The 23024-nt window shown below is 39.2% G+C and overlaps 1 protein-coding gene across 1 annotated transcript in view; it reads right to left on the bottom strand.

Moving 5' to 3' along the window:
- Nucleotides 1-8997, bottom strand: part of KITLG (KIT ligand) — a 54998-nt gene extending 46001 nt beyond the window's left edge. The window contains exon 1 of the mRNA XM_027451740.3: nucleotides 8713-8997. Within this exon, the coding sequence (XP_027307541.1) occupies nucleotides 8713-8727 (15 nt within the window). The 5' untranslated portion in view covers nucleotides 8728-8997. The remainder of the gene's footprint in view (nucleotides 1-8712) is intronic.
- Nucleotides 8998-23024: the final 14027 nt, after the last annotated feature.

Raw genomic sequence — 23024 nt, 5'->3', positions numbered from 1 at the left:
CAAGGGACAAAAACTTCTTCCATCTGTAGTAGAAGACAATTTATGGGGAATTACAAACACTGCTTGGGAATGGAGTCCAGCCTTCACCAAATTTTAAAAAACAAGATTTTCACTGATTTTACTAGTCTGAAAAGAGGGCTCTCACCAGCCAGCTTTACACTACTAATGGAACAAACACTGAAGAAATTTAACAAAACAGTTTGAAGCAGACTATGCTTATGGCCAGAATTTTAAAAGGACACAGATTTAGAGACTGCATGGCACATCTAGGGCACATTCTTTGCCAGGGATTATAATACAGAAGATCAAAGCAGCTTCAGCGACAGTATTTAAACTTACAGTTTATAAATAAGTTTCATATTTCCTTGAAAATAAAGAATATAATACACATCAGAACCATTAAAACTTGTGTCAAGTACAGCACTGATAGTTTTTGCTATTAGAATGGAAATGTAATCCACACACTGTGGAACCATAGTAATTTCAAAAAGACAGCAATTATGAATATTGGAGATCTTTTTACCTTTTTTAAATAACCACCAAAAAGATCTGTTTATTCGAGAACATTTTTTTTTTTAATCCAAATGAAAAAGGGTGCCAAGCAGTGTTATACAAGCTTCCTAACTTCATTTGGTTGACTAATATTCCTATTCCTGCATGCTTCAAAGTTGTAACAAAAAAACAAATTTCAAGAAGATCTGACATGTAGATCTGTATCAGTTTAAAGAAATAATGCATAATGTTGTCTGCTCATCATTTTCTGCAAAAGACAAATTTTGCTGACTTCACTTAATAACTAGCAAATGGAGGCTGGAAATTAGAGGTCTGGAGCGTAGGACTTCTTTATAAAAAAATGTTAGCATGTTTAAATTTCAACATCCTTAAATTTCTATGCATTTCTTTTCATTTGTGATTTTTTTTTGCATATATTATTAATTTAAGTGTATCAGTTCTGAGTCCTCACTGCCTTACTTCAGTCCATTATTTCAGTTTGAGCACAAAAGTCAGCAGCTCAGTATCCTACTCCCATTTTATACACAATTATGAAATCTCCATAAACAGAGGAATTTTTTGGATCAACATGAAACAAAGAAATAATTGACTGAATCCCTGAACACCCTAAAACCTCTATGTTTACAGGCATATTTCAAAATAATGAGCCTTGTACATCAGGACATTACTCTGAGATTTCAGTATGTTCTGAACACACTGTAAGCTCATTCTTTTGTTCAGGAGCAACTCTTACAAAGAGAGGTGCTGTGTGATTTGCACAGGGTTTATTCTTTATTTTAAATGGAAATAAATTGTCAGAACATGCACAAATTAGTTTCAGTCTGGCTAATATCACCAGGATAACCTTTTTTCAAAAGTAATTAAAGGTCACGTGTTACCAAACAGACCTATGAATCCACCAGAGATGATGTATCATACATAAACAGAATGCATATATTGGTTTGCTGCTACCTAACAAGTACAACGTAGCAAAGAAATTTTTATATTTTTTTTCCCTCTGACTTCCATATTCAAATACAATGTATTTATTTTTTCAGGTATCGTCATAAGGTCTCTTTCAGAAAGGAAAAAAACAACAACAGCAACAACAACAACAAAAGGATCACTAAGTTCTTCCTCAGAAAATGAGGAATGCACCATACCTGTCACTGAATTCTATGTTTCACAAAGAACAAAAACACACAAAGAAAAAGCTATAGATCCAGTTGACAAAATGCTTTAAGATTATCCAACATAGGACTCAGATAAAGTTTTATTCTGAGGAAGTTCTATTGTGTCAAAGTATTCATTTATCCTCTGCCTTCCTTCTTTTGCAGTAAAGTACAGTGCGAATTCACACACAGATTATGTCTGTGCTGTAAAGGAAATACACAGTTGGCATATATTTCTGCACACATGTTATTCTAGACTGAACCTGGACATTCCCAGGGTTCAGCTATTCCTATGTTACACACAGACTTTCAAACCTCTTGGGCAGAAGGCTTGCACACCACTGTTAGACCTAAACTGCATACAAGTTTGTACACAAGCGCAGGCTGACATACAAAGAATACTTAATATGTATCACTGTTTTTGCATGGTGTGTGCTCCTCTGTATATATGTGTACATGGGTTAAATGGGATGAGATATATGGACTCCTTCCCTGTTTTCAGTAGTTGCAAGGAAAAAAAAAAAAAAAAAAAAAGAAGGAAGTGCCATTCATGTATGAAGAAAGACACTACAAGACTATCAGTATATGTGATCCTGCCCACATCAGAGAGATCCCAGCCAAAGCAAATGCAGAATTCAGTTCCTATCACACAATAAATAAATAAATAAATAAATAGACTTCATATACTTAAGATATTTCTAAAGCAAAACTTAGGGTGCTTCTAAACTTGTTAAAATATTTGTAATGAAGAGATGGTAGAGCAGACTGGACTAAACTTATACATGGTCTTAACTGTCAGTGAATTAAAGTCCTTGGAGCTTGGCAGCAGAATGAACGAAAGGCAGCAGACCAGCTGAAGACACTAGATGAGAATTTATTTTCACTGAGACAGTTAATGTGATTGTGTTGAAGCTAGATTCAGTCACACGGATGACCACACTTGGAAATACCAAGTTACACAAATAGGTAGGACTGGCTGACTGATTTTTACAGACTTTGATTTGCAGACTCCTAAATCTTTGTGGAGGTTTAAAGGCTGGCATAATTCACAAACTGTGATTTTGGCCTTATGGCCTGAAAGGTAATCCCCCCTACATTCCTAGATTATGTGTCAGCCCCCTTTGAGTTTGAACAAATAAACCTAGCAGTTTACTTAATTTGGTCTTAAAGTATGACTTAACCCAGAAGAGTTAAGATCTTCATGTGCATGGACCCAGTTCAGATTTGGAGCAACAGTAAAGTTATGATTTTTTTAATTTTTTTTTTTCCTCTGGCACAATGCATAATTACTTATACAAAGTAGAATGGATTCAACAAAATGGAGTGGATAGTTAGACTCTCTTTAGAGACTTGAGTTCCCTCCAGAGAAAAGACTGGAATCTGGGTCTGTCTCAGTCTAGTGAGTGTACTCAACTAAGTTATTTTAGATTAGCCTTTTTCTACATGGACCGAATCAAGGCTAATCCACATTTAATCTCTGTAGACCACACACTCATCATTTTATGATGGTTCAGACTAAACCTGGTAGTATTGGTCTGAGCTGGTCTGCAATCCAGCTGTGCTCCATGGCTGCCAGAACACACCCCTCTCTGACTCCCCATCTCCACAGCCCAAAACTAGTGGGAAGTCAATAAGGGTGGAGAGAATACCAAGATACTCAGACTGATTCCTAGAAAGTCTTCACTGGAACATTAAGAAACACCACATGAATGGCGGTTAAACAGGCACCAAATTGTAGATGTGAGAAGAGGTAGCTCTTAAGGCTTGGGCTAAATAGGACCTGGAAGATCCTGTACCTGATCTTCTCTATCCAGTAAGATTTGAAGCACTAAAGAAGAAAATGAAAACAAACAAACAAAACACCAAATACTGCTGTTCCCACATATTTACAAATGCTGTTTAACAGCAGCAAAGATTTAGACCTAGCAGGTGTCTGAAAGCAGGGTGTGCAGTAGACCGGGTTGAGAGATCCCTCCAGGAGTTCCCTGAAGACCTGACCACCATCAGTGCACAGCACTGGGCCTGCAGGGGGGAGCCTGCACCCGTCAGACTGCACCACCTTGTCTTGAAGTGTTGATCTGGAGGCTCAGGACTTTGCAAAATAGTATGTTCCAAAGCACAGCACTAGCAGTGAATACAAGTGCCTCCCTTAGGGGATACCAGCAGTGACTTCTTAAATTTGATGCTATTTTTGCTTTGCACCCAAACTTAAATCTGCTCCACATAGCAACAACAGCACAAGAACATGCATAAAGCAGAAAATTCCTAATTGGATTTAAAATGGTTATCCCACCCATCTACCTTGTGTAATTTAAACACTGTTTAAACAGGAAAAGCAACGAGTCATTCACTCAGTGATTATTAGATAACAATAGGAAATTAGGGGATAATTTATTTCCTGCGTTATTTTGATCCAAAGTGTTCATTAATCTAAACTCCTTAACTGTTTTTTATTTAGACTTACAGTAGAAATAATGTCTTCATTAGTGTATCTACTTCCATTAACCACCGTTATTATGCATGCTACCAGTTTTAATCAAATAAAATACCTAACACTTTTTATTGTTGTTGTTTGGAATGTATTTTTATTTTTCATTCTCATACTAATATAAATACCTGATACTTTTGCCAATAATTAAATACATCCAGCAAAGAAATCTATATTTTACAGCCTCCTAACAGTCAGTTATTTCAGTATCGATAATACTTTTGAATGTTGGTTTTGCATATTTCCACAGGACTCAACACACAATGCAAACAACAGCCAATCTACTAAAATAATGAGGAAAACTAATCCCTCTCGACTCACCTTACATTGGTCCATCTCCTTTTTCTACAAGTGCACAGGAAAAAGAAACAAGCATTTGCAGTGTGTTTAAAAGGCTTATGAGCCTCAGGGTTGGCATACTGAAGATCAGGGAAAGAACAAACACTTTCATTTTCCTCTGTCAGCTCCCACACCACTCAAATGGAATGGCGTAGGGAGATTTTTCCTGCCTTGCTTCAAATAAATGGGTGTTGTGTTTACATACTGCATACTGAGCATTGCCCAACCTAAGCCAAGGGCTGTGTCTTGCCAACTCTTAACTCACGAACAATATGGCGATTACATGAGCCAGCATACCATTAAGTCACATAACAAAACTCGGAGAATGGCACTGTCAGCTTGCAGAGCTGTACCTGAACAGCTGAAATGTCTTGCACAGAAGGAGAAACTACACTTTTGTACAATGGCAGAACAAGGTCAGAAAGCAGACTAGGTCAGAAGACTCAATCTAAACAATATAGCCAAGTGCAATGTAGTTCGCAGAGATTAAAACTAACAGACACATAATGTGGGGGGGGGAGGGTGAGGGGGGAAGAAGGAGAAACCTTTACCAAATACTCCCCTACCCTAAAGTCTTCCAGGTTATCTGCTGTGTAGTCTCCATATGACAATTTGTGAAGAATAAAGTGTCCAAGATGTCCTCCCCAACTGCCACTATCACAAACTGACCTCCCATAAGCAGAATAAAAACTCTGGAGAAGAGGAAAGAGACCTTATCCCATTACTCAAAGTGAATAGCGCAACATCCTCCAGGTTCCAGCAAGTTCTCTTTGTCTATCTGATAACCAGTTCTCTTTATCTGATGAGCAGCAGGTCTATGCTCACCACGAGCTCCAAGTATCTTCTAGTGCTTCATGTTCATTTTCTTGTAGAATGGGCAAAGTAGATTGAAGATCACAGCTTACAAATAATGGCTCTGCAAGCTCACACAAATATATCAAATATCTCCTTTGTATTTCTGTTTTAGCCCACCAATATAAGCCAGGAACAGGCAACTTGCAAACTAACTTTTTTTTTTTTCAGGTAATTTTTTCTCATAATAAAGCCTACAGAGGCTCCCATAACAGTAACACAAACATACTCTGGACAGGACAACTTATGGAGATCATTTAACTACTAGCAATAATATGTGCATTTAGAGGTAAAAAGCCAAATTCAGATCTAAGACCCTTCTAGCACTGAGGTTTCTAAGAAGTTGTGCATCTAACCCACAGCTGAAGATCGAGTACACAACCCAAATACCGGACAGTCCATAACATCAGAAACCTTCTGAGTTAGCCTCATGCATGATCTCTCCTTGCAGCATATTTCTCAGTAACTTAATCCTATTTAGATTGTCTTTGAATCTAACAAAGAACAAGGAAATCAGAAACCTGCTACATGTTTTTGTAAGATTGTATCACTAGCTTCAGTCATCCTATTTTCAAAATGTAAAAAGCTGTCCAGACATCAGTGGTATTCTTGTGTTGTAATACTGGCATGCAAAATGACATAAACTCGCTTCCAATAATAGTCTTAATCACTAAGTATGCAACCCTGCAAATCCTCTCATACAAGTGATTCTTCAATAAGATTAATTCATGGGAAAAGTCCCATTGAAAAAAGACTTGTATGACTGGACCCTAAAAGTTTAATCGTATTTCTAAAGGCATTACCACTATACATGTATATATCAAGGAGGGGTTGGTATATTTAAAACAAGGGTTTATATAATTATCAGACTATCTACAATTTCAGAAAAAGATCCTGTTAGGACTGACACTCTTGGGGAGCATGCTTCTACAGTTCCCCATGTCTATCTGGTTAAGACTAAAGTAAATAAACTGACCAAGCTGTTCACTTCTAGCCTAGCATTCAGCACTCACTCCTCTCTTTCAGCACTTCATTTGAACTAATGTATGACTCAGCTGCTCCTTCAGCTACACTACTTATATGTTTTCCCTGTGAAATATTACCTTAAACATCAAAATCCCTGATTTATTTCAAGCACTACCCAGGTATTACTAAATGTTTCCAGGTACAGTGAGGTAGAGGTTCTCACTTTCTGTAGCAAGTTTACTGCAGAATCTATGTCAAGAAATCTTATTTTCTAGCTTTCTAATCCTGATCTCTTCTCTAGGCCAGATATTGTTTGAGATAATAGGAAACCTAGCCACAGGAGAGCATGAAGATTCACTTTAATGTGCCGAGTGCCACAGCATACTAAAGTCCTCCTTCTTGTATCCACATCACTTGCTCTCTCTTTGTACAAGGGTCTTCATGATTTCAGCTTAAAATCTTCCTTGAAGTATCTCCTGCTCTGATCTCCCTGGAATGATTAATGGTTTGGTATCACATTTGTTTGCTGATCCTTAAAATGAAAGAAACAATCCTTTGGAAAGCTAGGAGTCTGTCACTGTCTCCAAAAAGTAGGAAGTGTAACTGCTTGAAGGCTGACAGATGCTTCAGCACCAAGACAAGAAGCTGTTCCACAGGCTACAGCTCCTGAGCCCCTGAGTCAAGCCATATGGTACTGAACGCCAGGACTGCATGTCTTTCCCAGTTTAGTGGGAGAGAGGGATTATTCCTGCTTTGCTCTGAATTTGCAAAAGTACTCTGTTGGTTTTTGAAGTTTACAGTTCATAGGAAATGAAACGCTTGACTGCTTGCACTTGCAAATCTTCGTTTGCTCACTGAACAGTTTTTTCTTCTCTGAAGAAACAGCCCAGCATGCATGTTTCCGTGGGCTAGTATAACATCTTACGACTTCACTGCTTCCACTCCAATATCAAGCGAATGTATAAAACTCAGCACACAAATATAGCTCTTACAGCTTAATGAGACCCTTCCTGACTAATAACCTATTCAGCACACTTGACCAAGTGTGTGTATAAAGTCTGAAACAATAGTTTGGAGGTGCAAGGCATCTTTAGTCACCTAAAGGGAACAGCAGCAACGGATGTACACTGCTAGAATTCAGAGCCGATCATTTAGGGCTATACCTTGCTGCAATTCAGCATCACAAAAGTTAACAGTCAGCAATTAATACCTCCTTAAGCATGGGTGCATTCTGCAGTGCTTTGGCCAGCTGAGGTTTATACGTTTCAAAAAGCAAGTGTTTCTAATTCCTGTCATCTCTTGAAAAAGTATTTAACTGCCTCAAAGACTTTAGTAAGGTGCCTCCCATTTTCTTAAATTTTATATCTTTTCCAATTATTGTATGGTGATGTCTTCAGGCTGCCAGTGTGTGGGGGACCCAGCAGCTGCCATGGGACAGGGGAAGGCAAAAAGTATCTTGCTTCTTGAGAAGAAATGAAGGGGAAGATGAAAGCCCCCAGCGCAGGATTCACAGTGCGTGTGTCTACACAGTTCTGTCTGGGAGCTCAGCCTTGGCTCTGAGCAGCCTTACTCTCACGGAGGTCAGCCAGGATGGAGGTTAGTGGCACCTCACAGAGTCAAGCCTTAAACTTTTCTCTTTAGAGCTTCCCTGAGCTGCTTCTTGTTACAAGATGAATTTTCCACTTTTCTCTACTTTTTCCTGCCCCTAGCTTTCCTCTGAAAATACACACAGCGTGGCAATTGTATTCTGTACAGAACTTGAAGAAATAGGCACAAACCCCCACAAGGATACAGAGCAATTCTTCACAGCAGGGTGAGGGGGGTAGAAGAGAGGAATGCCAGGGGGCTAGCTACAGCACCGACCCGGTGCAGCACGCCGAAGCGGCTTGAATGGAGCCACTGAGAATAGCAGCCATAGCACTGCTGCCTCAATTTCATGTTTTTGCACTCCGTTCGTGTAGCCCACGCTCAGCAGTGTTAACACAGGCAACTGATTTATTACGGCAATTTTTTTTCCAAGTGCTTTCCGAGGTTTCTTACGGCTAGGCAGCCGATCCGGCCCGCTTGCTGGAACTTTTCCATGGGCTGCGGGCGCCGAGAACAAGACCTGGCGGTAAATTTTGTTTTGTTTTCCTTTTGAAAATTCTTCCCCCCCCAGCTTCCAAACCGCTCCTGGGCGGTGGCGGTTCCCACCCGCGGCGCCTCTCACCTGGCGGGCCAGCGGCCGGGCACCCGACGGCAGCCACCTCCCGCCACCCCAACGTGCAAGCCAGCAGCCGCCGGGGCCCTGCCAGCTCCTGGGGAGCCCTTCTCGGCCGGGAAGCTGCCCTTGGGCCCCTGCCATCAGGCAGGCAGGCAGGTATCTCCCGCGGCATCCCCCCGCCGCCCCCCGACCGCACTCACTTGTGCCTTCTTCATAAGGAACGGCAGCGCTGCAGTCCAGCCCAGCCGGCCGTGTGCAATCTCCCTTCAGCTGAACTGTAGCTCCAGCATAATGCAGCAGAGGATAGTCCACGCATTGGGGTTGCCCACAGCGAGCCCCGCGCTGCCTGCCGCCTTCTTCCACCTCCTCCTCTTCCCCCTCCCCGCCGCCGCCCTGCGCGCCCCGCTGTGCCCCTCTCGCCGCGGCGTGAGCGCAGGCACAGAGTGGAGCCGCAGCCGGCGCCCGGCCAGCTCTTTTATATCCCCGATCTGCCTCCGGCAGCAGCGGCGGCGGCAGCCCCGGCAAGACACGCCTTTCTCCTCCCTCCCGCTCCTCCCGGAGGACGCGGAGCCGAGGCGGATCCCGCTGGGAGGGGGGGAAACCCGAGCAAACTTGGGGGAAGTTGGAGGCAGGAACCAGCCTGGCCTGCCCCTTCTCACCGCGGGAGGGCAGCGGGCGGCGCCGCGGGGACTCGCCCGACGCCCACGGGCGCCCCGACGGGGCGGGGGGCGCCCGGGGCCAGCCCGGGCGGGCGGGGGGCTCGTACTACCCCGCTGCCCGTCTTTGCATCGGGGCGCGGCTGCTGGAGAAGCCCGGTGCCCTCGAGGAATCGGTGCCGGCCGGGACGAGCCGTCGGTCCCCGACAGGACGGGCAGGGCAGCGCAGGACCGGGCTCCCCGCGCCCGTCGCCGCCTCGCCCCGGCCGGCGACCCCCGTGGCGGTGCTACCTTCGCTCGGGCGGCCGGCATGGGCTGCGTGCCCCAGCGAGCTGCAGAAGGCTGCTTACCTGCTCCAGCCGCAGAAAAGTTGTTGAGCAGTGCCTCCTAATGCTTGCGTGAAGGGCATCCTGCAGGTGTTGCACCGCGCTGCGAGCATTTGCATGCTCTGTAAATGATACAGCGGGGTGGGGAGAAGCGCTGGGGTTTTGCCGTGCGGCGTCCTGTTGGCAAACCCATCCCAGCGGCAGCGGCAGGATTTGAGTCCTCATCTGAGAAGACGGTTGTCAGGTTCCTGCAGACGAAACCTCCGGCATGCATTAGGTGGAAAGACGAGCGGGTTATGGATCTACCATTTCCTGAGACAGCAATCTTTAATGATGATTAAAGAGCACGTTAGCAATCAATGAAAAGAGAATAGTCTGCCCAAGTCAGTGGTCATTTCCCAAGGGAGATTAGATGCGTTATCACAAAGTGCACAGTAAGACATTCCACTAGAAAAAGTTCGTCTAGCTTTAGCTTAGAATTAATGATACATTTTCAAAAGTCTACGGTTCTGGCCAAAGTAAAGATGAGTTTTTAAGGCACAGAAAAAAAAAATAAAAAAAAAAAAAAAAAATCGAATGCGTCCTCAGCTCCACTGAGTATTTGGGTTTCAGCGCAGGACAGATAAACGTCTAATCTCATTGTGCCTCCACATCCAATACAGAAATCTTGGATAATATTATTCTTTTACAGCACCAGGCTACTGCTGAATTCAAAACTTTTTTCTTCACTTCTTGATTGCTACCATGCTGAATTACCTTTCAGTTCCTGTGTTACCTTCTTATCAGACAGTTTTATATGTCCTTCTGCCTCTAAATGGCAGTGATTCAAGCACTAGATAAGTAGGAGGAAGGGAGGAAGCCTGTTTAAAAAAAAATACACTTGCTGAAAGGATATTTTCTATATTACCTAGAAGTGATTAACCCTTACTGCTTTCACTGTATACACATTTAGTAAATAGGGCCAGGAAATTAAAATGTTGCAGCATATTTCCTCCTTTGAACAGATGACAGGTTTAGTCTCCTGGGGTGAAGCACTGGAAAGTGTGAAAGAGCAGTCTGTCATAGCAGCTACCTACCTTATGGGAAACACTTCTGGTCTTTCTCTGCTTTGAGCTCTGTCACAGTCCACCATTAGTCATCACAGAAAAGCTTAAATGGATGCCCTGCATAACCCTGTCAATGCAGAGAGGGTAAGACTTGGTACTCTAATAGGTTTCTTTACCACCCAGGCATCCTCCATCTTTTCTGTCTATCCCTTATCTGAGTCCTTGAACTTGCCTTTGCATTCTGCCAAGCTCACCTATAATGGATTAATGCCCTTTTCATCTCTTCCTTCACATAGACAATTTACATGCATATTACTGTTGTCCTTGGCCTCAGTACAGTTTGGAAATTCTTTTTCTCTGAAACTCAGAGTTTAATAGTTTAAACACATTAATTACTTATGTCAGAAACCCATAAGAAAACATGTTTTTATTAGTCAATTTCCAGTACAGAAGTGACTGTTGACTTACCAAGTAAGCACAGGTTAGCCATGGACTGTTAGAGCATTGTGTGGTAGGTTTCCAAAGCACAACTGCAAACCACATTCAGTCTTTTATGGTTTACCTCATTTGCAGTTCTAAATGCCTGAGGGTGAACACAGGCTCCTCTCACAGTTCTGTGAAAACCTGTTTCTTCACAGGGAAGCTATGGAAATAGTGCTGGTCATCCCAGCTCTTCATAGGATTTGGTTCCACCCACTGAACAGGATTGTCCTTCACCAGGAGTGCTGTTCTATGTATATGGAAATAGCAACAAATGAAGCATAAATGAAGTCTTTCCAGTCTACTGTGAATGTTGGAGTCTCACTGTCTTCTGCAGGTGAGAAATGGCTGCTAAATGCTGTTTATTCTAAAATTTTGTGGAATATCTGCTGTGCTTTATATAACTCCAACCATGAGAATAAGCTGGAGCTCATGAGAGTGAGCTTACCACTATGAATGAGCTCACTTGGTGCGTCAGTAGCTTGTCTTTTTGTTGGAGCAGCCAGAATCAAGGAGTATGCAAAATCAGATCTAGCTTCAGCAGCTGATGTTGCAGAGTTAAAAAATGCTCCATGACAGTCTGGAAAATTCAAAAAGATTCTCCTATGAAACCATCTAAATTGTGAGGGCAAACAACAGTATGTAGATATTAGGCGGATAACACACTAATCCCACCTCATCTGTTAAAGACTGTGATTGCATGGGGGCCTTTGCTGACACAGAGACTGTCTGCAGCATTTGCCCACTTTCATATCGTGGAGCAAAGTTTCATTTGAATTTCTAATTAAGACTTGTTCTTATGCCTGACAGTCTCCAAAGTTACTTTATTTATTTATTTATTTATTTATAAAGCACCATAAGTCCTTCGTGCTTTATATAAATGTCAGGGAAAACTTCTGCAGTAGTACTAATCAGTAAGTAAGAGAATGACTCAATCAAGGCTTAGATCCATGGGGGCACCTACATCACTATGAAGCCAGTTTTATTTCAGTGCACACTGTAAGAGCACAGGATGCAGCTGTGTTTTTTCCTTCATGTGATCTGGTTCTAAAGATTAATTTGAGGGATGCAGTTTTCACATAACTATTTGACTCACCACAGTGTATTACTATGGACTAGGATTTTGTAGATAACGATACAATTTTAAAGTAAAATCACTAATTAGTCAATTCTTTTGGCAAACTGGAATAGAGATATCTCCAAATTAAAACAAACAAACAAACAGTTAATAAAATTATTTGTTGAACTGACAATAGCTCAGTACCTCAATAAGCTCTTTCTGAAAATAAAATAAAATAAAACAAAACAAAATAAAATAAAATAAAATAAAATAAAATAAAATGAAAGAAAAAAGAAAACAGCTCTACTATCCAAAAACCATGCAGATTCAGGAAAAAAGAAGAAGGTAGTGCAGCATAAGAATGGAGCCAGGTGGCTTCAAAGAACTGGAAACCTTATTGAGGAGTGTCACTGAAGGAGGCTGCAGTTGTACAGTATTGTGTGAGATTTCATTGCCCAGAAGCAGCTTCAAAAGTAAGCAGGTAGAGAAACCTAGAATGCAGTCTTTGTTTTCATTGGAAGTTGACTTTGTTCATACTACTCTCCTGGACTGGTGGAAATAAGGAATGACAAACTTTTACTGAAAAACTAAAAATATTTCTGTATGTTGCTCTCTTTGCTGTTTTACTTCACAGTAAAATGACAGTTTTATTTCCATGAGGATTTTACAGCAGGATAATTAGCATGCCAGAGATACTTTGTTTTAATATTGCAACTCATAAAGGCCAGAATAGGAAGTTGCACTGACATTATTAGAACTCGGTCAGAGTCTGTAATAAATACAATTGAAGCTACTGAAAAGTAAGTGATCATTTCCCAACTTACATGAAAGCTTCTTTCTTCTATTCCTTCAATATACAAAGGTTCTAAAGCAGTATTAAATGAGCATCTGAAGACCTCACTGGGATGAGGGAATTCTCAATTAGAAAAAAGGGCACATGGAGGACATAAATTGGGAAAAAATGGTGCAGCCAGAGTTCTGTGATTTTTGGCAGACACCCTTTGGCTTCTGATGGCCCTTCAGATGTTCATAGACATTAACAGAAATCTGAGGCTTCTTGAAACTCTTGTAACATTTTACAACCACTAGGGTTCCAAGAAGATCAGAGCATAGCAGCAATTGAAAGATTATTTTTTATTTTTTTTTTCAGTCTTAACTCACATTTTTTTTCTCTCAGATCTGTTCTAAGAGGGGTCTGATTCATCTGGGATCACAATCAAAAACACTACATCTCCTTTTGAGGAACTAGTTACATGTGTGATCTTGAAAGTTACTCAGTTGTCCAGAGCAGGGAGACCTGCTGGAGCGCACTGTGGTTACTCTGATCACATGCCTCTGTTTCCTTTCACAGTAACAGAGGTTGCAGGGATAAATGGTGCCCATCCAGCACTGGTCTTCATGTTCAGTCAGAAAGAGGCCAGAGTTTGTATTAGGACTGACAAACTGGCTGTTTTCCAAGCCTTGAGGTGGCAAGTAACTTCAGTGTACCTTGCAGTGATAGCTGCTAGTGGGTATGTGTTCTGCACTGTTCAGCAAGGCCTTGGTTACCACAGTCCAAACATCTTTATCCTGTTTCTGCAGTGGTGGAATACCTGACCTGCAAGGGCAATTTACTTTTCTTTGCAAAGAAATTGAGTTCAATTAGAAGATTGGGGAGCAATGCTCAATTCTCTGTTCAACAAATGCAGTTAGTCCTAATTCTGGAGTACTGTCTTCCAGAGATGCAGTTAGTCCTCTCTTCCTGCAGTTTGCCAGCTGTCTACTTTGGAGTGTCCCCTGACATGCCAGATGAAAAGAGCAGTCACTTATCCAACACATTCTGATTTCTTCAAGATGCTGCTGTTGGTCTGACTTCTAGGGATGTAATCCTATCCCCATATTTACAGTAGGTGGAATTTTAGTGTCCACAGGCTTTTATTTAGATAGGAAGAAGTTTTGTCACTGCTTCGTAAATGGGAATACCAGAGGCATGATTAATCAAAAGTACTGGAGTTCATGCTTCTGAGTACCATATTCACAAACAGTGTAATGCACACTGCCTACATAATTACAAAGAATTTTAGTTACTATATTAAACAATAATTATTTTTCCAATATTCAAATGATTTTTAATTCACCTCCCATTTTGTCCTATTTTCTGCCTTGGAAGAAAAAGAAAACAATTGTGCTGTATGGTCACCAATGCAGGCAATGTTGGAGCTAGGCAGACTCAAGCTGGTACATCATCTTAGACATCTACAGTGCAACTAGATGTTTATTACAGTATGAGACAACCACTGCTTATTATCTCTAAAATTCAGTTGTTTCCCTGTCAGTTTGTACAACCTAATGCATTAATTATAGTTATACAGTCTAAAAAAAAAAAAAAAAAAAAAAAAAAAAAAAACATTATTTTGCGTGTACAATTCCATTTTCAAACAAAATAAAATAACAGTTTGGCATTTGTGCCATGCTTAAGTAGTTCCTTGATATATTCCTATTTCAATTCCAGTAATTTAGAGGTGACAAATGTATGAGAAATACATATATCTGATCCCATTTTTTTTCCCTATATCTCTTGATTTGCATTAGTCTATGTCATCCTACTCACAGTAATTACAACCCTAGGGAGTTTCATGGTAAAATGGGTTCATTTGAAAACAAAAAGCTGTGTAAGTGGCATTGGATATAAATATTCACTGTTTACAGGGAAAACTGAGACTATTTCTGTTCAATGAAAACATATATATATATTCATAAAAATATATATATGTACTTATTATATATTATATTTATATTTATTTACATATATTTATAAATATATATATATTATTATTTTTGTATAGTGCATTCCCTCTGAAGGAAGGGAGTGATACATTACATTATCAGGTACAGTGACTTCAGAGCCATATTACGTCATCACTTTTTGCTTTATGAAGTCAGATTACATTAGGAATGTGGGAAGGATTAAAATGTATGCAGAAATAAAATGATATCCTAGGTTGAATTCCCTTGCCATCAAGAGAAACTATATCATTCAGCCCTTTCAAAGGTTTACCCATTTTCAGCATAAAATGAGTTAAGTTTCTTGCCCCTGCTGGTTTATGGGAGTGATGTTTTAGAATTTGACTCATCTCGTAGTTGGAAAACTACTTTTAATTTGAAGCCTAATATATTCATGGTTAATTTATACATGTTTGTTCTTGGGCCAAAGTTGTCCTTTACCATAAATAGTTCTTTTCTTTCCCTACTGCTTTTTGATCCTCCTGCCCAACCTACTGGCAATATGTACACTAATAAACAAAACAGAGACTAAGTATGGGCTCAAGTACTGGCATGCAATGGTCTGTGGTGTTTAGTTTTTAGCACTCTGTTTGGCACAGTTCTGGTCCATCCAGTGTTCTCCAAGCCTGAGCTCAGTCAGAGGAAAATTGCAAGCCAAGAACTGCTTCCAAAAGGCAGTTCCCCCTGTTCTGGGGGAGGAAGAGAGTTTGGCTGCATGGACACAAACCATCCTCTGCCACTTACCCTAGGGCCAGAGAATGGGTCCAGGCCCAAAGTTGTGGTTTGGATTACCTCTTTTGACACTAAAAATAGTATTTGCAAATTATATTAAAAAAAAAAAAAAAGTTTAGTAAAACAGGTGTTCGGGAAATGCCCAACCACAGCACCTGTGCAGTAAGTCAACCTTAATTCTGGAATTTCCTCTCTTTTGAGGTTTGGAATTGCAATCAAAGCAGTCTATGAAAAAGAAAAAAAAATGCAGAATTACTTCATAGTGAAGCTTTATCTTCTTCACTTGAAGGTCCTCTAGTATTGGAGCTCACCAGGTAAGATTTCATTGTCAACAAGAGGTTATTGTACAGTGACAAATTTCCTACTCTTGTTATCCCTATGTATTACTTCAGGGAAACAAAGAGCTAAAGCTTTCCAATTGCTGAAGAAGAGAGGACAGGGAGAACAGACACTGAGACCAGACCCTTTCTGGGAGATCACGAATTTGCTTTAGATATCTCTTTAAAGATAATAGAGAGAGGGAAAGGTTGGAAGTTAATGATAATCCTATTTTAAAGGATTCTGTGTGACTCTGTGTTTTGAGTACAGCTGTGGAAGGGGCCTCATTCAGAAGACATTTCTTATCCAATTAGATTAATAAGAAATATTTGAAAGTAGATTTGTCCAATAGTTTAATTCCTGCAAATTGACTCTTTACTTGACTGTGGGTTTAATTGCATAAGAAAATACAGAATTAAACTACTTTGCTTTGATTGTCAGTTTCATTAAGATGGCAGTACTGACCTACTCACAAACCATGAGCTCTGACAGGATAGAGAATCAAGAAGTATGAAGATGAGATATATATATTTTTCCCACACGGTTTTGGAAATAAACCAAAATGGAGGGCTGCAACACAAATGTGAGATTTTTTAAATGGTAATAATTTTCATGTAATATATCCAATCTATTAAGTCATTTGCTAATTTTAAAGGTTATAAAAAGGAAATGTATTTCAGTCTGCCTTTCTTGATGAAGTAATATGAATTTAATGTATTGTTTTCAGAAGGACAGATTCATGTGACAACTCTTTCCCTAGAGTTTCCATCTCTGAGGGACTGAGCTTAACGATTTTCATTTTCTTTCTCTCTGTTTGTGTCATGCAACACGGTCTAACAGTCATAATTTTCAGCAGCTTGAGAAGGGTGATTTGCCATATTTTCTCCCTTAGTCCTTCCTAGATTAAGTGAATGGATTATTTCAGAAAGTATTAAGATAGCAAATGAGAGAGAAAAAAAAAAAAAGAGAGAAAAAAATAATGTAAATATTTTTGTTCTGCATTTAATTCCAGTCTTATATACATTTTCTTAAGTTATTCTTTAATTGTATTGTGATTAATTGCATAAGCTTTGTATCTTGTAAAATACAATTACTTTTTTATTCTAAACAACCTGTCTTTAAATATCATTTAGTTCCTTTGTGTTCTTTAATTATTGCAGAATTTACACAAGAGCAATTAATATACTTCTCATAATTTATTACTTTTCTTATATCTAACAAATCTCTGCTTTTCTCTAAGCCAATAATTTAACATTTTTAATGCCTTTTTATAGGAAAATCATAGTATGATTTTGATAAATTCCATTCTCTTTCCTTTATTGTAGCCTACCCTGTTAAAACAAGGCTTGAAGAATTCATGTTTATTCTGACAGACAGGAGCTGAGCTTATCTAGAGATGAGGACTGAACACTTCAGGCCTGTACTGGAAATTATTTGGTTAAATATGACAGGAGCCAGCTGCTAAAAATTGCCATCAACAAATCCTGCTGCCCCTAATGGCATTCTTTCCCCAGGAGCTTTGGCACTCTGTACATGAAGCTTCCTCTTCTTCTCTAAGACAGAGACCCAGTCGTCTCTCCTTCCCTCTACCTCTGCTTTTGTGTACAGGGGAAGGAGGAGCATTTCCTTGACAACTTCTTGCCTTCTGGCCCTGGCCCTGAAATTGGTTGCTGTTCCCTTGGCAGCACATGATCCTGGAGCTCTACAGCTGTACACTGTAGCTAGTGACAAATAGACAGCTTCAAGCTGCCTGCTTCATCTTCTGCAGCACATTTACTTTCTTAGCACATTCATTTTCCTTGCAAAATAAAATATTAAATACAATTCTAGAAGGCAGAAATCACAAATGTAGAAAACAGCGATTTTCTCTACTGTTTGAAATACCACTTTTTCAGTGACAAGAATCTTTGTAAATAAAATAAAGCAGGATTAGTTGTATTTTTATAAATCAGAGATGCTGGTAGCTGTGGAAAAGGCAGAGATGATAGCTGGCCCACCATACACTCTGAAACAATAGAGACATGTTGAGGCATGAGGCCCTCATAAGATCTCTTATAAGATGAAAAGTTCTGTTAACTCTTGCTTAAATGGTTGTTCTAAATTCTGATCGTGAGTAAAGAAGGCTTATTTAGGAGAATGAACAGTCTGTTTGTGGAAATAGAAAAAGATCTTTGATCACTTGATTTGGTAGGCAAAAAGCTAAGATTCTGTTTCTGTGGAGGTCAAGGAAATATATAGGTAAAGCAGAAACAAGAAACTAGTTGTATTTATACAAGGATAGGTGTGGCCAATAATCAGCTTAAGCTGGAATCAAGCAAACTACACAGGACTGATATTCTGAAACTGCCTTCCAAAATGAGCAGTGGGAAGAAATAATTCCTAAATGGAGTTTAATCAGCATATGACAAAGATGTTAAATTGTGCTTGCAGAAGAGAATAGCAGGTGACAGGAGTGTGAGGCCAAGGCAGTCTCTTGCTGTCCTGTCAGCAGAGGGATAATGGAAGGAATGTAAGTGCATAAATTTATTTAATCTTTCTTTGTCCCAGTGAATGAATATCAAGTATTTCCCTATAGACAGGTATGTGATGATTCTTTGCAATGATGAGAAGCATTTCTGTCTCAAATACTGTTATGGATGTCCTTTACAATCTCCTGTTTGTTCTTTCAGCAATAGAACTCGCTGGCATGATTTTTATAGAAGTAGTAGGTGATACAGTGGAGATAAGGGCAAAGAGAGCTTTCTCTAACCTATGCAAGGTTGTGGTGCATCTCTTCATTGCTGTAAGGATCAGAGGGTGTGTTAAGGACTTCATAAATCACATGTTGCCATGCCAGGATTTGGGGAAAAGACCTAATTACACGGTGAAGGTAAGCTAGAAATGGAATAAATTATGTTGGAGAAAATTGTGAATGTATTAGCATTGTCTTTTACAGCAGAATAATGCTGGCAACAAGTGATCTTTCAAAACACGTGTGAATGTGTCCATCCTTTTATAATAACAGAAACTGATCCTTTGCTTGTGTTGTGGCATAGACTAGATCTTCAGAAATCTAAAACCTTTTCTGTCCATATTTTCCTTTTGTCTTGGGATGAAATGACATGTTTGAGACTTTGGATGCTTCAGACTTATATTCAGATATCCTTATCCTCAGGGCCTGCTTCAGTGCCCTGAGTGGATGGAAGACTAGAAACAGAAGAACTAAGAATGGTTTTAGAAACTGATTCTTTCCTTGACTCAGGGGGAAATGTTATGAGACAGAGTCTCAGTTAACTTTATATAACCTGCATGAACTGTAGGTCAAGGGGATTAAAAATGTCTGCAGTCAGTTTTAAGAAACCTGTTTTCACAATTGCCAGTTTTTCTGAGGTAAGTGGAGTACCCAAAAAGGTTGCAAAACTAATGGGTTAAAACAAAATTTATCCTCTCTATTGAAAATTCCTTCAGTAAACTGAAGATCTTGTTTCAAACAGTTTAAGCTTTATATTGGATTTTATTGTTCAGTAAAGTAATGAAAAATCCCATTGTATCCTTGATCTTTTCCCAGTTGCTTTTTAAGAGAAATCCAAACATACAAAGGCACAATATTATATATTCTATCCTTTTTATGAGTGTCTGTGTATTTATTTATAATCACTGTTTCAGTGGGTGTCACAATAATAAATTTTCTTTTTAACCAACTATTCCAGCAATTTCATTTTACTTGGTGGAAATGATCTTGATTTATATACATAGTCACATGATCAGAATTTGACCTTCTGTTTGGCTCTTTGTTATGCTGTATGTACAATAACAATATAATGAACTTGTGCTATTTCAATAGCTACAGTGACATTAACAAATGGTCCTGGAACACAGCAAAGATTCTTCCGCAAGATAAGATACCATAAATTTAGTTACTGGAGCATTGCAAGTGACAATGCTGAGGTTTAATTTTTAAACAGAATAGCTGCGTTAATCCCATCTCCATTGAATGCACAAAGAAAGAATTCATGGTAATTAGGAAGAGACAAATGGCAGCATTCACTTGTGGAATTCTGGGCCCACATATGCGTGTACTAACCACTTTAGGTCTTTAGGTTTCTTACTTGGCAGAAAAGAAATTATATACAAGGGGAACTTGCATACTGGAAGGAGGCTCCACTCTGTCTCCAGACATAAAGAACATCTACAGGGTGAGTGGAAGCAGGTTTATAGTAATTATACAAGGAGCTGGAAACAGCCTGGTTGCCTAATATGTTCCATTTTCATTTTATGTTTTTCTTGTATCCGTATTAAATGTTTTAATACCTCCTTTAAGACTGTTACAAATAAAAGTTTAGGCTGGAAAACTGTGTTTTCCTTTGTCTCATGAAAGTCGCTTTGAATTTGTCTAAAGCAGAAATTGCAAAAAATGCAATTTATTTTCCATGACTTGAATTCCCCAGGAAAACTTTAGCAGTTTGCTAAAATACTGAGCATGAGCAACCTGAGACTGAATCTGTCTGTTCTGTAGAGGTACATGCAGAACTGTGAATGCTGCAAAACTTTCAGAGCCATGATAGTGATAGTGGATGTGAAAATTGAAGGAAAAAACATGAGCATATTGTGTCTGTTTAACAGACTCAGCCACATAGAAGTTTCTAATGATGGGAAAGAAAAGGAAGCAGGATGGACTTGGCTTTCTGGAATGGTGGTGATGGTGGTGGCACATGTTCTGCTGAGGAAAGGAAGCCAGCCTTAGTTGTTAGCTATTCAAATGTGACTGGCAGCTCAAGTTCAGGTGTGTATGCTGAAGAATTAAATTTAGGTGAGTTTCCCTAGATATCATTTAACTTATAAATAGGGAAATTGACCCTCCTCCTTTCTAAAAAAAGTAGGGAATTCTCTAAAGAAAATCTGTTCATTATACCATTAGACCATACTGTATGAATGTTCCAGAATTTAATAAGTGGTTCATATACTGTCTGTTGAAATCTTATTTATGTTTCTGATGAATTAATTATATAGAATGTCTAATTATATGTCCATCTACTTTTCCCCTTTCATTTAATGTGTGGGACAGATGCATAAAGAGATAAAATGTCTTGAATTACCAATGCACAACTAAGCATTAATTTGGCATTTCCTCAAATTCTTAGTCCTTACTTTTGCCTCCTAAAATATTTTCATAAAGCCAAGATAGCATTGGTTTTAGTATAGGCTGAAGAATGCATGCCAGAAAAACCATAATCTTTGCATGTGGTTTAAAAACTCAAGCTTTGTAATACTGGAGGTTCCTTATATAGTGACACTGCATATTAGTGTTTCTTAAGGGAATATAGATAACAGAGATGCTTCACCCAGAACATAGTTGCCCTCCTTGTGTGTAGATTTATAATATTTATTCCAGTCTCTAAGTATGCATTACTACATACAAACAAAAATTAATATTATGTTAATTAACACATTGATTTATTAGTAGTTTTGAACAGAGTAAAAACAGAGGAGTAGAGGAAATTAGCTGCCTTATAAGGGGAATCTCCAGAAAGCAAAGCTAAATCCCATCATTTTGTAAGTTTTGAAAAAAGCAGCATTTTTACCACACTGTGTTGTCAAGTTGAAGGTGATAATGTAAATACACCAAAAGGGAGCAACTGCCTTGTGCACTAAAAGCAGTTTGAAACACCTCCTAAGCATGGATCTTTTTGCAAAAGATCACAAAACCAATGCATTTTAAATCTTGATTGTGTGTTGACATCTGTGTGTTTGTTTTTGAATACCATATATTGATCCTTGTGTATAACCTACTTGAATTAAATAAAAAATAATATTTTTTAAAAGCAGCGTAATAAAAACTGCCATATTTAAGAATTCTGTTGTAAGCTTATATTTAGGTGGCCTAAATCCCAGTACCTACCCTTTGTGACTCATGCTTCAGAGTCCTTATCCGCTAGGAAAGACTAGTTATTTGTGGGGAATAGACCATCTTAGTTTGGGGCCCTTCTTGCTGTTAAATGTAGAATTAGCATCCTCTTAGGCAACCAGATTTCCAGCATGGGTATTTGTCCCTATATTTTGCAACTTTAATTCACTAGGAGTAATCGTTACGTAACTATAACTCAGTTAAGAGTACTCACATAAGTGTTTATTTTGTCAAATCCTTGAATTATGTTTACAATATGATTCTACTATACAAGTTAAAAGCTTTCTATGACCTAGCTGTTATTTGCGTGCACTGAAATGGAAAAGTAAAGGTGAAGGAAAACGTTACTTGTGACTTAAGCCTATAATACCTGACCTGCTGAGAAGGATCCTGTCTTCTCAGAATTTCACTCTGAAAAATAACCATCTAAACATACCAGTTGTGCATATTTAGAAAATAAAGTGTTCTCACATGAATATGCTCTTTAAACTCTGTAGTGATTACAGAACAGGAGGGGAGAAGAAAAGACAGATTCAGAAACCCTCCTGGATCTGCAAATATGTTTTTGTGAAGCACTGGGAGAATAATTAAAACCTGATTTTAATAACAAAATTTTATAATAAGGAGCTACTGATTTTTTTCATACCAGGCCTTTCAAGATGCTTTACTTATGAGGAATTTTAAGTTAAAAAGCAACTACTGAAATCACTAAAAAGCTATTTAGTTAAGGAGTAACAAGAAACCTAAGTGTTTGATGCTGTTTGCACTGAAAATTTACGTCCTTGACTTTTATGGAAGTAGGATGAGGTTGGTAATACTGATTTTGTTTCCTCAAGTAGTCATGTATATCACAGTTTTGACAGTCCTTTGGATTAGGCTTTAATCAGCTTTCAGATCTGTACTAGCTGCAGATCTGGAAGGGAGCTCTGCAATGCCACTCTGTTCTTTTTCATCACCATGGCAAGAGACAGCACCAGATAAATATATAAATAAACAAATAAAAATAAAAAAATCAGAGGTGAGTTATAACTTCTTTTAAAAATTCACAAACCTCTTCTCTGATATCCCAGAAGAAACACTCCGTACACTTTGATTAAAGCAATTAGTGTCATATTCTAAAGTCAACCTTTGGAAACTCCTGATTTAGTTCTCAAGAGCTCCAAGCTGCTGTCTGACTTCTGTCCAAGGGACAGCAATAAGACTTCTAAAAAACTTTTGAGAGAATTATCATGTGAGGGGCATGAATG

The sequence above is a fragment of the Anas platyrhynchos genome, chromosome 1 (assembly GCF_047663525.1).
Source record: "Anas platyrhynchos isolate ZD024472 breed Pekin duck chromosome 1, IASCAAS_PekinDuck_T2T, whole genome shotgun sequence".
NCBI classification, from domain to species: domain Eukaryota; kingdom Metazoa; phylum Chordata; class Aves; order Anseriformes; family Anatidae; genus Anas; species Anas platyrhynchos.
This window is presented reverse-complemented; position numbering and strand designations above follow the sequence as displayed.